The following is a 15,850-nucleotide window of genomic DNA, read 5'->3' as shown; positions in this document are numbered from 1 at the left end:
ATGGCCATGATTTTGTGTGAAAGTGAGAATTAATTCAAGCTTAAAAGTTATGTCTGCGCTTAAAATCAATAGTCTCATTTTACAACGCTGAGGATTAGAAGCACATTTCCTGTGTGCTTCTCTACAGAGAAAAGTGTTGAGAGTGAAAGAGATACTTGTTGGGAATTCAGGAACAAAAATTGAAAGATCCAGACCTTGATTAAGTTTACATACATTTCATCTATCACAAACTACTACTCTGTAACACTTATTCCCATAAGACCTACTGCTCTTGTTATCAAGTTACAAATTTTACCCCCCATTAAATTGAGACATTTTTTATGTTTATAAGGCACTTAGGTGTTACATAATCTGCTTGTTCTATAAGATGTATAGACTCGTCTGTCTGGCCTGTAAAAATGATCGTGTAGAAGATTACACATCAAATATGGAGGGCTGACCTTGTTTATAACCCTTGGGTTGATCAGACCTGTTTACAGTAGCATCTAAGCCAACTCAATGTAACCTTCCTAACACAGTAACAGCCAGGACAATTCATTGTAACCTTCCTAACACAGTAACAGCCAGGACAATTCATTGTAACCTTCCTAACACAGTAACAGCCAGGACAATTCATTGTAACCTTCCTAACACAGTAACAGCCAGGACAATTCATTGTAACCTTCCTAACACAGTAACAGCCAGGACAATTCATTGTAACCTTCCTAACACAGTAACAGCCAGGACAATTCATTGTAACCTTCCTAACACAGTAACAGCCAGGACAATTTATTGTAACTTTTAAAAAACACTAAGACGTAAGTATCAAGCCTATTTTATTTTGTAATCAGAATATACCCACCAAACCAATTAGAAAATCCATCACTTGAATCATCTAGATACTTGAACTACCTAATCAATGACCATCAGTTTTTTCCTAATTAAGCTACCTATATAAAATATTCAAAGCATCCCTGATGTATCTATTAACTGGTCAGAGGTTTGATGTTAAAGCCATAACACTACTCCTTCTGATAATGGAATTCAATGAACTATCCCTGAACTTGTCCATGTACTGTCTTACACTGACCTTGCTATGAATATTTAATGATGCTGGTAAGTTTATGTAGATGGACAATATCCCTAGTGTGCTGATTAAGTCTTCATCAATACAGGGACTCCTTCAATTGTCACCTGCAATTTCAGTAAAATTAACTGATCTATAATTTTGAAATATTGATGTAACATTAGTATCCCTCTTTCTTTGTAAGATTTTTCATATTTTACGATTGATGTTTTGAGTGATACAGGAAGCCTTTTGATATACATTTATCGAATCTAAACAGGAAGTCTTCTACAGGGTATGTATTCATTATTAAAAGCATTATAAACACCAGGATATACCTGATACAGCTTCTTCATTACACAGTCAGTCTGACAATCCAATGACAGGGCAGTATGGAATGACACAGACTTAATGATCCCCAATCCCACCCTATAATGACCATGTTCCAGGCCTCATCCCCAATGTAACTCTTTCAAATAAAATGTCTCTACTCCTTGGATCAACCCTATACCTATATATGGAGGAGATTCTGGCTGCTGATGAAGCCATCCTAAATTTGTTAAAGCCATTCAAGGGGATTAATGCTTGCTTGCAGCCTCTGAAGCAGGAGATCAGCCTGGGATTATTCTCGGATTTCTTTGTATCATAATGGAAGACACTGGTTCACAAGTTTCAACTTGTAATTAAACAGCTTGTCCCCAGATATTTGTAGCATATATGACAATAATTATGGCAAAACCAACCCCAACATTTTGTACATGTCATGAAGATTATCGAATCTATTAAAACAAATTGACTCTCCATGTAGTTTCAAACTCATTACTGAATAAATCTGAGTTATTTATTTTCAACCTAATCTTTACTTTTGCTGCAACTTTCATCCAAGTCACAAAACTTTACATTTTCAAATTATGCACTGAAATCTATTTTGATATAGATCAGTACTTAAGGTCAAGGTTAAAGGTCAGAAATTACTGACAATACCTTGAGGTCAGACATTCTCACAATGAAACATCTAATGAGATGGCCTCTGGAAATTTTCTTTTTTTTTTTCAAATTTCAGTATAACTTTCATCATGATTTAGTATGCTATACATGAACTTCAATATCTGAGGTTAACAAGATTCAAAGGTCAAGTAAAGGTCATACAGACCCCATTTTGTTTGTGGTATTTTATGATTTTAAATGATGAACTAGAGTATGATATAAGCATTAAAGAGAATATTTTTAAGCATAGGTAAGAGTTTTTTTTTGTTTATACCTGTCTTCCTTTGACAACAGGAAGGACATTTCTGCTATATATAGCCATATAAAATAGACTACTGATACCACATCGTGACTTAAGCTAATTATCATCCCACGCGAAAAACACCACATGGAAGGCACTGTCTATAACTATAATAACACCTGTTTAGGATTTTCATAATAAACATGAGTCATGACCTTTGGGTTATTGGGTAAATTACCTGTGGTCAGATGGAATAATTGAATAAATACATTTTTTTCTTCAGAACTTGAATCATCTCTTTCTGACTCAGATGGAAGTTAGAATCTCTAATCATATAATTTAGACTGAAAAAAATAATTAGTATGCAGATATTCATTAATAATTGATATCCATGTCTCATACTGAAATCTGTACCAAAATGACATTGATCACGATGGAAAAATTTTCCCTTCTAGATTATTTTTGACAAGTAGAGCATAAAGAACACAGCTGCCAGTAAAATCAAATCTAATGCACAAATAAACAAGAGACAGTGATGTGTATAGATACAAGTTTAACTGATTTTTTTATCTCTTATATTTCACAGTGAGTTCTGAGTTTTGGAGAAAACGTTAAACCTTATACTGGCATCACTATAACCAACACGAAAACAATAGCAGAGAGAGAGCAAAGGACAAAAATTATAGTTTAGTCTTTTTTTTCTTTTCTAAAACTAGAAAGGAACTTGAGACATATGAATGCAGTACAATAAGTGATAATTATATATATATATTTATCAGCATCCCATGACCTTCATGTAATAAGATGACAGAAATTTGTATTTCTTAAAGTATATTTGTAAATCATATTTCAAGATCATTTTCATTTTGGCTCTTACTGTGTATACTTAATACGCTGTACTAGTCGTGTTGTTTAAAGTTATTTCCCTTGAAATTTAATAAGATTTTTTAAATGCATTAATTGAAATATTCATTGCGTTAATTATTGAATAGAGTCTCCATTTTGTCATCAACTTAATATAATATGGTTTAATTGATCACCTGTGAAGAGACAGTGACACGATTCCATGATAAAGAAGGGGGCGTGTCACATTAAATGTGTGTCCTTAACATCACAAGTACTGGTAATGCAATTACCTAATGAAGTGTTCGGATCCAAAAGAAAAACAAAAGATGAGAAAAATAACAAAACTACTGTACAATCATCTGCATACAACCATGAATCAACATCACTTAAGCCGAGATGTCTTCAAACAGAATATTATATATTTTGTACCTTGAAATTAGCCAAACCCTGCTGAGCGTGATGAACTTGCCTGAATCCATATATAACATCTAGAAATCAATTTTTATGGCTGCCTGTTCCATTAGAAGCATTTGATCGAATGATTACCATCATTGTTTCTGTACTGCCTATTGGGTTTGTTGAAATGTCAGATGTCCAGGTACACTACATACAAATATGTAAAAGCTTATCATCATTGCTGCTAATCATGTGATGTCAATGAAAACATTTCTTCTAACAGATTAAATGTCTGCCCTAATCTCAATTTGTCTCCAAAGATCAATCTGTCTATTCATCAATGGTTAGGGTCTACATGTACAATTGTTAGTTGATTCATTTCAGCACCATTGCTGAAAATTTCACTGTTTGGCCCAAAATAACCTGTCCAAAACATCCTCGTCTTACTATTCTTATATGTATTCAAAAGTTTCCTTGTGAATCTTCCTTTGTTCATTAATCTTCCCTAATTTTAATCAATTTTGAGTTTGAAGTTCAATAACATATTTTTGCTTTTGATGAGCTGTTGATATTAACAGACAAACAACTGAGATTTCTTTGACATGGTTTTTACTTCCAGGGAATGAAAATTCACTTAATCAATCTCAAACAAAAACCATGCAGTTTTTCTTCAGTTTCTTGCAATTTTTCTTTAGAGAATTAAGTATCAAGAATCAATGTGTTTTAAGTATAACCACAGAGACAAAACAAAGTGAGGAATATTGCAAGAACAAGTTTCAAGACTTTCATGTAAACAAATTGCATGTAATATTCATAGGAGATGAAAACAATGACAAATAAACAAAGGGACATAACTCTGCCAATTATCAAAGTTGAATGTAATTTTATATAAGAAACCGATACTAAAACACATCATTCTAGATCTGTTAATTCAATAAGATCATTTTACCTGACATTTAACTTTACAAAATATGCAAAATTGTGCGAACAAAGGGCCATAACTCCAAATATGGTTGTGTATAAAATCCAATTTTCATATGCTTAAGTTTATGTTTTCAACAGGTTATATGTAAAAGTTGGCAGTTGTATATAAGGGACCCGTTGAAAAGTCTGTGACAGTCAGACCAATAGAGAGGAATACACACACTACATGTATGGAAGTATAATTCAAGTGTTTTAAATTTTGAAAGTAATTTCTGTTACAATTGTCACCATTTATGGATATGTTCTACAAAGTAAAATGTGATTTATATTTAAGTCAAATATCATGTCTGAATTACTAGGTTTAACCTGTCTTTATTTACAAGCAATCACAAAACAGTTGCCTACCATCAATGTTTGTCTATCTGTCAATTAACCCCGGACTTTTGGACAGCCACTCAGGATTCTCCAGATTAGGCTTCAAATTAATCAGTAATATGACAGAGGATAGGTTTTATACTAAAGTCAATCAAAGGTAAACTTCAGATCAACATATTTTCCCTGATTGAAATACAACACAATCACAAGAGAATCTGACCTTCTCTTAGCCTTAGGTGGTGTCCAACTGGGTATAATCAGACAGCTCATTAATAAGACAGAGACAATATTACTTTGACCAGTGGTCAATACACTAATTCAAACCTCAGGAAATGCCAGATACATCAGTTAAGATGGACACAATGACCACTGACTGACCATAGCTGACCACTCTGTTAATAATTGATAAAGAAATTCAATTAGGACTCAATTAGTGTCCGAGCATAAGCCCTCCACATCAAACAGCTGTTATAATAGCTGCCTCATCATAAAGCATTGATAAATCCTTACTTTCTAGACTAGGTCTTGTATTAGTCACCTTGTCTGCTTATTTCCTATGTATAAGCTTTAATAATAATTGGACGGTTTCTTCACATTGGTCCCCTGGTGATATGGATCATCATTGCAGGAAATGTAGAATATGACAACATCTTTTATATTTATTCAACAACAGATAAACAACAAACTCTTTGCTGTTAATTTACTTTTGAGAGAAAACCCCAAAAATTAGTTCTGGACATTTTTCAATTACATTTGTCCGTATGTTTTTTTCTGTCAGCATTTCATTTTCATTTTTTTGACATAAAATTCCTGGTTAATTTTCATGAAAGCAATACAAAATCACTAATTCACAGTTCAAACCTCGAAAGTGCAAACTGCAAATTAATTGGGAAGTTTCACATCTTGCAGCTGGGGAATGGTTTCAATCAGGGATTTTCTTCTTTACCAAACTGTTGAAAATTAATTTGACAGAAGCATTTCCTTAAGAGAATTCCTAAGGTTGTGGGGCATTTTTCAGTGCAGCTGATCGGTTAACTTGGTTGTGTGACATGACTTGTAGGTATTCTTATCTTCTAATGACTTTCATCTGCTGCAGTGCAGTCGACTTCAATTAACAATCACAAAAGGTATGCTCTGCAATTAATGATGTGTGTGTGTTGTGAATTCAAAACTGACATTGTGTTTAAGAAAAAAAACTATTTCTGGAGAATCTTCCAAAATAGTGACATCTCCTCCACACATTAATTAAGAGAGGACCCCTCCACCTCCTCGATAAAGGAAAGGAGACAATGTGTTGTTCAACAAGTGTTTCCTAAGATTATTTAAGATGATTTCTACTACTACATTTAACAACCCGAACCCTAATCTCAGTAACATGTAGAATACTATCTGTCATTCTACATAATAAAGCATTCCAAAGAAATTAACACAAAGATCCTTCGGTAACAGGAAAGAGACTTGAAGGAGCCGTTCTCAACGAAACTTTCTACTGAATCTATGACAACTTTGTAACTTGTCACATATTATCTGGGTTGTAATATCATACTGAATGGATGTCCAAAGAAAATTCCTGTGTGACATTTGATGACTAAGCTGTCACCTTAATTGAATGTCTGACACAAATCATCAACAAGATGGTTAACCTGCCGAAGATTAAGAACCAGTCAGCCTAAACATGACTAAAGTACAAGGCCAAAAAACATTCCTAACATCCATTTATAGAAAATGTTGAAGAAACTGATTTGATTAACAAAATAAGAAGTAATAAGTTGGCAGTATCCCATCTATCTTTGGGCCCTAATTTAATTAAACTGTGTGAAAAATATTTATATATTCTGGTTTTTGGGCTATATTAAGCTTCAATCAATGAAACTGTATGAAAAAAACCATTTGACTATTTAGGCTAATGTCACACTATGCATGCATACTTACCATCGCTATATGCTGTAATTATAAACTTAAATCCTCTTCCTTTTACGATTTTGTGAATATCGACATCTGATCTGTAAACATAGCACAGAAATTTTATATCAATAACAGTGATATATCCAAAGTCACATATATAGATTTTACACAGGAAGCAATGAACAAATTTCTTAATCATGTAACATCAATATTCCATATGAACAGAGAAACTGTATGTATTCAAAATTTGTACCAAGCGGATCTACTGCTTACAAATTAAACAACAACATCAGTTAAGTAAATTAAACACATTGAGAAGTAATCAATTTTCAGAAGGATGAAACAGAGAGTGACATTTGAGTCAGATACAGCCATTTATGCACAGAAATTTTCAGAGAAATGGAAAGTTTATAACAGTATTATTTACATGATTATAATCATATGTTCGCTGTAGAACACATGGTCTGGTAATAGGTTGTTTTATTTCCTTGCTAAAGCTGATGTGTTCATATAGATATGATGTTCAACAATTTGGCTATTCAATATTTAGCCAACATTTTAAAGTGCTGTCACTCTGACATATCATAATCTTTAAATGATAGAATATGATAGCAAGCTAGTCTATCCTCATTCATTTAAACTGCAGAGAGCCCTCAATTTAAAGCCAGACATGTAGTTGGTTAATATATACAGCAAGGTTTGTGAAGTTGAGTTAAAAGATTTTGAAGTTATAGCCCTGAAAAGCTTGGACGGACGGTCGGACGGTTGAATGGCCCAAATTAATATCGCCCGCAAATGCGTTTCATAGGGGATAATGAAATAAATAATAATTAATGATATACCATACATTTAATACTTTAACATGACATCCCTGAGAAATCTTGGTGCCCACTATCATTTGATATTTATATATTTCTTGATAGCTCACTGATTTCTCCTCTCTCCTGTTTTTTTCTTGTTTTTTTGTTTTGTATACAAATCTAAGAAGGTTGCCTGTTGGCTACTTTATCTTATCAGTCCCAAAATTTGAACAGCACAAATAGGGACCAAGGGGAACTTACATAAAATATTATCCAAGAAGTAGTGATAACAAACACTTACTGTCAAATTCAAGATGACTACCTATGATTCATACCAGTAGGGAAATCTTGCTTTCTCAATCAGTCCCAAAATGAATTATACATAACTAGGGACTATAAGACAAATCTGCAAATGACATTTCATGATCTAAGATCGCTTCCTAAGAAATATCAGTTACAAACTATGACTGTCGAAAACCAAGACAGCTTCTCCAGAAAGAGTGAGAATAACAGTAAGGATGGAGAGAAGAGATGGACGGATGACTAACAGAAGAAGGACAATTTGATTAACCCAACATCTGATGACAGTGAGCCAAGAAACATATGTATTGTATAGGTATTTACCTAGCAATAAGTAAGTCTATAGAAGCACATTACTGCTGTTCTATAAAATTGTAACCTACTGTTATTTCATTACCTTATATAGATAAACAGTGCAATGTCTCCCTCCCACCAACACCCCCGGGTTATGTACAGGATAAATACATTTATCATTCATTGTCTGACAATAATAAATGAAGACTTTCTAACAACAGCATCATTGTCTTTTAATCATACAAAATATACTGTTTCTTTAATAATTAAAATGTGGATTTCTAACGGGGTGACTGGTATTCCATGTTAGAGGTAAGATAAAATGTCTGTAGCCAAAGAACACAATTTTTCCCGTCATCATGTAAATCATGTTATCAAATTCTTGATGCCTTCGTTCAACTTCTAACTTCAACCTCCAAAAATTTTCCAAATTATCTTTTGGTCCAAATGGAAAATTCACATTTCAAAATAAAAATGAATTCACATCCTAACATTTCGCTTGGAATTTCATTTAATACAGAACAAAATAACTATATTTAACTTTTTCCTTTCTACAAAAAGCCGTTTAATTTCTATTCTCTGCTGGAAACACTGTACCTCATAATTTAAGGCTTTCTGACAAAAACCTTTTAAAATTTGATAATTTTTGCTTCCTGTTTTGATGCAGAAGATAGAATGTGATTCAGCTGCAGCATTGGACTTTAATTCCGGTGAAATGATATGTAAAACATGAATGTACAGATGTACACAATTGTATCTAAATTGTTATGTTCTCCACAGGCATCTGCTTATAGACAGCTCAATCTGTCAACACGACAACAGGGAAACTATTCTCAATGTGATTTTGTATGATTTAATTTGATATTGAAACAGGATTATTATACATGCTGAATACTACAGGAACAGATGACTAACGATACACATTTCTTTAACTGGTTTAAGACTGGTTAAGACATATTTAAAAACATTTTTTCTTCTAGATTGAACCAATTACAACCTGCATGACTACAGAATATTGATGGCATTCCTGAAATAGAACATAATTGGGGTTCCTTTCCATATAGTCAAAAACGTCTTTTCTGTGTTGTACAACACACCATGATGGAGTTTGAAAACAACTTGCATTTAATTGATGTTTATGTATCTGAACTTCTAGCACAAGAATATAAGCAAGAAGCCCATCAGCCAAACATGCATTCTGAGTATGAAATTACATATCAGTGATCTTCAAAGTGAATCTAACTTGAATTAGCTTGAACCAGCTTTGCCAACAATTAGCAAGCTAACATTCTAAACTAAACTGATATTGTTATGTACCATGATGGGATAATTTCTTTCTCTTCTGGAAGACTTCTATAAATATTTTTCCTGTGTCATCACTTCTAAATTTTGAACATTTCTTTAATAGAGGAATATATCAAATTATTTACAATAAATTTGACAAATATGACCTTGACTTTGTAGCTGTGAAAGCTATGTACACTACTGGTTAAATACACATTATACAAGTATTTTGATCTTGAACAAACTAGCTGTAGACACCTGTGACTGTGTTATGGTTCCAAGTGCTTTCTTACCCAAATTCTGTTGGCCTTCATCTCTAGAACCTAATTAAATTCTAACCTTTCAGTTAACCAAGTCCTTTAAGTGTTTTAATGATCAAGGTCTTCTTGACAACTTTGCAAAAATCATTTTTCAACTCGGTTTTGGTTAGTCATCAGAAGCAATTTGACAAAATGGGTCAAAGTCATTTGTTTTGCAGATTTTGATGTGGTTTAAATTGATCAACTTTAAACTTTCTTGAGTCCATTGGTCCTATATCATTACTGCAGTTAAACAGACAGAAATAGACAAATGGATTTCAAAAAGTAAACACCATGTAGAATGAAACATTCCCTATACTGTCTTCTCCTGTGCATAATGTTATGATACCTTGAAGACATAAGGAAGCCTAAATATTTATTTGTAGAAGGTGTTAAAGTAATGCCTGACTAGACAGCTCTGTGTGATTATCTGTCCCAGACCTGTAATACACAACCTGAATGTTTCTTTACTAGCCTAAGAATAGCACAGTAAGAAAATGTTTTCAAGCATTCTTCTGACACTGCTAAATACTTGTATTTGATTGTCAAGAGTCTTCATTTCCTGGCGGTATGCATTCTAACTTTACAATTTTCTGGTGGAACATTTCAAAACTCAACCCTCACTCCATCAACTTCAACTGTTAGTTCCTATACTGGTGCCAGAGTAAATTTTTTTCAAGACAAGAAAATTAACTTGTTCTTCCATCAACTGGGTACAAATTTAAAATGCATTCTTTCCCGTCGTCGAGTTTTCAATTTTAATTAGTTTTCTGACCAAAAGCTGCCTTGAACTCAATTTGTTTGACTTTTTTCCCTAAATATTGTTGAGTTCTTACAGTTCTTTCTGAGCAAATGTTTCAAGAAATTGGTGTCTCTGGGTTCACTCCTGAAATCTGCACTTTAATGGAAATTGAAAATGGAGTAAAATAATATGTATCCCTGGACATAAAAGATAATATTAGAAGGATAATGCTAGAATGTTTCTTCTCACTCTTGAGGAATATTTTATTTCTTGACTGATATGAAGGTGGACATGTTTGTTGCTCGTTAGTAGGCCCGGTCATTCTTGTCTATTTTGTTCTGATCTGAGAATATCTCCCAGAACCTCGAGGTTTCAGACGGCTGTACTTCCAACTAGTTGTAATGTATCATTTTTTTATTGCATGCAGTTTATAAGATAGATATGTGCATGAAAATTCTGAGTTTACCTTCAGAACTTTATAATAGAATTGATAAATAATAACTGGTATTATATAACTTTATAACTGATAAATAACAACTGGTATTACATAACTTTATAACTGATAAATAACAACTGGTATTACATAACTTTATAACTGATAAATAACAACTGGTATTATATAACTTTATAACTGATAAATAACAAATGGTATTATATAACTTTATAACTGATAAATAACAACTGGTATTACATAACTTTATAACTGATAAATAACAACTGGTATTATATAACTTTATAACTGATAAATAACAACTGGTATTACATAACTTTATAACTGATAAATAACAACTGGTATTACATAACTTTATAACTGATAAATAACAACTGGTATTATATAACTTTATAACTGATAAATAACAAATGGTATTATATAACTTTATAACTGATAAATAACAACTGGTATTACATAACTTTATAACTGATAAATAACAACTGGTATTATATAACTTTATAACTGATAAATAACAAATGGTATTACATAACTTTATAACTGATAAATAACAACTGGTATTATATAACTTTATAACTGATAAATAACAACTGGTATTATATAACTTTATAACTGATAAATAACAACTGGTATTATATAACTTTATAACTGATAAATAACAGTTATACCTATACCTATATAAACTTCAGCAAAATATTACTGGCTAAATCACAGTATTTATCCTGAACAATGGAGGACAACACACAAATTCTGACACAAAGATAGGGGTGATTTATTTAAAGATAAAGAAATTGTGATTGTTTATAACTCTATACCAATGATGGGTTATTACCAGACAAGGTCTTACCATCCGATAAATATATTAACCATAAAGTTGCTATCTATTACAAAACTGAAAATCCAAATATTGTAACAATTGAAACAATGACCAATTCAGGATTGAATTGACCAATTCCTGGACTTAAAACAAAATCCAGCTGTACTACTGTAAAAAACTGCAAATATGTAATATGGTAACAATCAGTTAAAATACCATGAACCTTATGAGGCAATTCAAACACTGAAATTTGTCTTTTATTATGACTAGGCTGAAAAGATACTGGCACTATCGCATTATCCCTGAGTAACAAGCTGTTTAATGAAACAAATGCTTGTAAATTTAAAGTTCATCTTACCTAATCGTAACCAATGCATTTACATATTTTTTTTATATTGATTGCATGTGTACTTTTAAAAGCAGAATGAGACCGTTTTTGTGAAGTCAAATAAAACTGATTGTTTCAAATGTAAATTCCAGCACAAATAAAGATATATCACTCTTACAAATCAATAATGGCCATAAAATGGTCTGCAAAACTCCGAAGAATTCAAAACCCATGTCAAGCACTCTACATCTCAGTTTTATAGTGCCAGTTTTAGTATTAAAGAAGTGCTTTAGGAATTAAATAATTGAGCACTCTTGGCTAATCAACTAGCAGGATGATATCTTTCTTTGTTCATTCAACAGAAACAATCAAGCACAAAAAGACGGCCACTTGACAACGATATGTAAGGTATCTCCATGTTTCAGTAAAACATCTCCTTCATACAGCATTGTTTCCAACTATTGACAGGATCTGAGATATCTAATTGTTATTATAATACTGATATCTGTGTCAATATGCTGACAAATCATTGTAACTATCTGTACAGATAGTCTATCTACTGACACTTCTGTTGGTAATGATTGAAATTCTATACACTTCCACAAGATTTCTTTAAAATTTTACCAAGACTTATTATACTGAATTAAACACAAAACTGAGTTTGAATGAATTCTCAAAACAGACATGTATATCTATAATCCTTATATAAAGGTTTAAATACATTCTTGTATCACTAATTGAAACAATTACCAGTGTTCTAGTCTGCAGCTGGTATGTCTCATTAGACTAAATCTCCATGCTTACTCCTCATTTCATTAAATGATTGATACAAAAACTCAACCTTTCAAACTTTTTAATCACATATCTATAAAGTCTGCCTTGATTCGCTGAAGCAGTGAAACAGATTATGGGTATTCTGTGATGAACATGGTCCCACTTTGGAGAGGCATGTTAATTGATGAAAGTGCAATCTATTTGAGTTTGTCTTCTGTGTGAAATGTACTCTAAACTTAGAGCTACTGTAATAAATGGTTTCTCGACATGTCACTGATTTCAAAACATCTAGTTGATTTCTGGCGGATAGCATGCAAAACCATTTACAGGTGATCAGCTTGAAACAAATTGTATGTTTGCTGTTTCAAGCTGTTTGCTGCTGAAATTTAGATTCTGGAGTTGTACAAAATCTTACCAAATGTTGCTGCACTATATATCTTAATCATTAAAACTTCACTTTTTTATGAAAAACATCTATATGTTGTTTCACCCTTATCACAACTCATAGTTTCTGTTTCATGTAAAGTTGGTGCCTCCAAGATCCAAGCTTGTCATATTCTAATGTGTTTCATTTTTGTATCATTGGCAGCAGATCAGATAGGAAAAAAGAAACCTTCCATAATTTGTTGTTTTATAACATGAATTAGTGCTGAAACAATGTTTATAACTCTGAGTGAGGCTAGTATGTAACCCCCTGGCAATATTATTGCATGCATCAAATCTCCATCTAATACAATCACAGCTAAACACATAAATATATATTTATTGCTTAGATTGCTTAGAGCAGGGCAATTTGCAGAATGTCAAAAACTATTTCTAAATTGGTACCTACGCTTAAGAATGAAAGTGGCTCTGATTAGCGAATTAGGTTTTGCGCAAAATGCCTAGAGACTGATACTTAATAGCTATCAACATCCCAAGACGTTCATTTCTTTGCTCCATGTCTAGACAAAGGAGATGTATATTTCAATTTTGAAACCAAATTGCATTTAGCCTGCTTGTGTTGCTAATGCGAAAAATGACAAATACGCAATGATAGATTTTTATCTGCAAACTCACCCCAAAAAAAGCTTTAGGATGTGCCTTACAGCAGAATGTAAAGGAGAAAAATACAAGCACTGTTTGGAAATGTACAAAAACCTCTATCAGATACATATGAACAAAATAAATCTATGCCATAAGTGTTTTCTGAGTTAGACTCCTAACTCCTACTACGTTGATCAGATGATAAGTACATCGCTTTGTACCAACAGATTTAGTATTGTCTATAGAAACCAAATATATACTAAAGCTTTTGTGGCAGTAGCAGATAGCATGTCTAGTGAAAATAAAATCTACGTTAGCAACTAGGAAAGTTTTCTTTCAACAAAACAGTGATGCTAGACAGAATCCTACAGATGCTATTCCATTCGGGTAGTTAAGTTCTAGCTTTGTTCAAATAACGACATCGGGAAAATGGAACTCACAAAATTTTGACGCAATTTGCGAAAAACGTAACTGCCTCTATTGCAATTATATGACCTAGAAGCCGTGCCGATGACATTTGGTGTTTGCACATGACAAATCGTTCACGACAGCCAGCAGACAGGATAACCAATAAAATCATCAGTATTTACAAGAATGTGAAGATTTGGTTCTCAAATGGATATCTCCTTTATAACACAAAATTTTACACAACGCTGATTTCTGTGGACAACATAATAGATTATGGCACTCAAGATTCCGAGGGAACATTTAATGACAGAATGAAAATGACTATTTCACATTGTGTTGTATAACAATTCTCTTCTGGGAAGGCCAGTTATATAAAAGCCAAAATGTTAAAAAATGAATTCACACATTTGATTTTTATGATCAAGACAAATTTTCATATTGGTGCACACAGTGTTACATTAACTTGACAGAATGATTTTCAATAAAGATACAGAAACATTTAAGCACAAAACAATTTTATTTATTTTAGTCATGCATCATTAACTTTCTACACATGTAATTGGTCATAGTTTATAAACATTTTTCCAGAACAACTGAACAGATAAAAAGACTGATCATGAAAGAAAGATGGAATTAAATTGTATGATTTACAATAGTTTTATCACATATCTTTTTAATTCTGATCGATGTACCATTTCATGTATTCTTCTGAGATGCAAAACAATCTATTTTTGTCATACAAACTGTTTAGTAAAAACACCTCTATAGAATCAAGGTAAGGTCACCTCTTTTGATGTAATATTTCAAAAAATTGGATTTTCTTCTGAGTCCCCACCTGGGTTTCAAAATTTATGGCCGACATTTGATTTTAGGCATCCATGAGAATTCCTGGAAGTATGAGGCAGCCGTATGATACAGTGTAAGTTAGCTCTTCTGTATCTTATTCTGAAGTCGTTGATTGAAAGTTACTTTTTGTTAAATCTTTAATTGGTGTACTAGTTGAGCAGGTTTTATGTGACCTAGATAAAACTGGTAGAAGACATGAATCAGCTGTACTGGTTTCACAGGGATAGTCCAGACTCGTGATCCTCCCATCAATATATAATCGAGAAACACCTGATCCTAGTCACTGATACTCTTTATTACCTTTGATCGAAGGTCTGTGAACCTGATAGGGCCTGACATTAATTATGTATGACCAGTAAACAAAACTATATTGGGTACGAGATAGCTAATAAGACAGCTATCAGATTATCTACAGGAATGATTCCAAAACTCTTTTGTTTAGAATCTAGATAAAAATTGCTTCATTGAAGATTGTGATGGAAAACAATTAATTAAAAGAGATCAGGTACAGAAAATCAACAAAATGCAAATGATATCAAAGCTTACATCCCACTGAGTGAATCTGAATAGTGATTTATGTCTGTTCCAAGCAATGGCCATTTATCATACAGTGTTATTTATACAGTACATGATCAAACAATTATACCCTACAGCTGGTAATTCTCTCTTAAAACAAATAAATTATGTTTTGATAAATTGTCTCATTATTTCATGAATTTCCTGATCACACTTACGTACCGCAAAATAGTGAAAATATTTCCT

At 32.6% G+C, this 15,850-nt stretch overlaps 1 protein-coding gene across 1 annotated transcript in view; it reads right to left on the bottom strand.

Annotated features, from left to right (window-relative positions):
* The window catches only part of LOC132559220 (uncharacterized), a 115,894-nt gene that overhangs the window by 39,216 nt on the left and 60,828 nt on the right, over positions 1-15,850 (bottom strand). Inside the window, exon 4 of the mRNA XM_060223840.1 lies at positions 6,747-6,817. Within this exon, the coding sequence (XP_060079823.1) occupies positions 6,747-6,817 (71 nt within the window). The remainder of the gene's footprint in view (positions 1-6,746; positions 6,818-15,850) is intronic.

This window comes from Ylistrum balloti, unplaced genomic scaffold, assembly GCF_031769215.1.
Source record: "Ylistrum balloti isolate Yb309-2 unplaced genomic scaffold, AGI_CSIRO_Ybal_v1 Utg370876, whole genome shotgun sequence".
Taxonomy (NCBI): Eukaryota; Metazoa; Mollusca; class Bivalvia; order Pectinida; family Pectinidae; genus Ylistrum; species Ylistrum balloti.
This window is presented reverse-complemented; position numbering and strand designations above follow the sequence as displayed.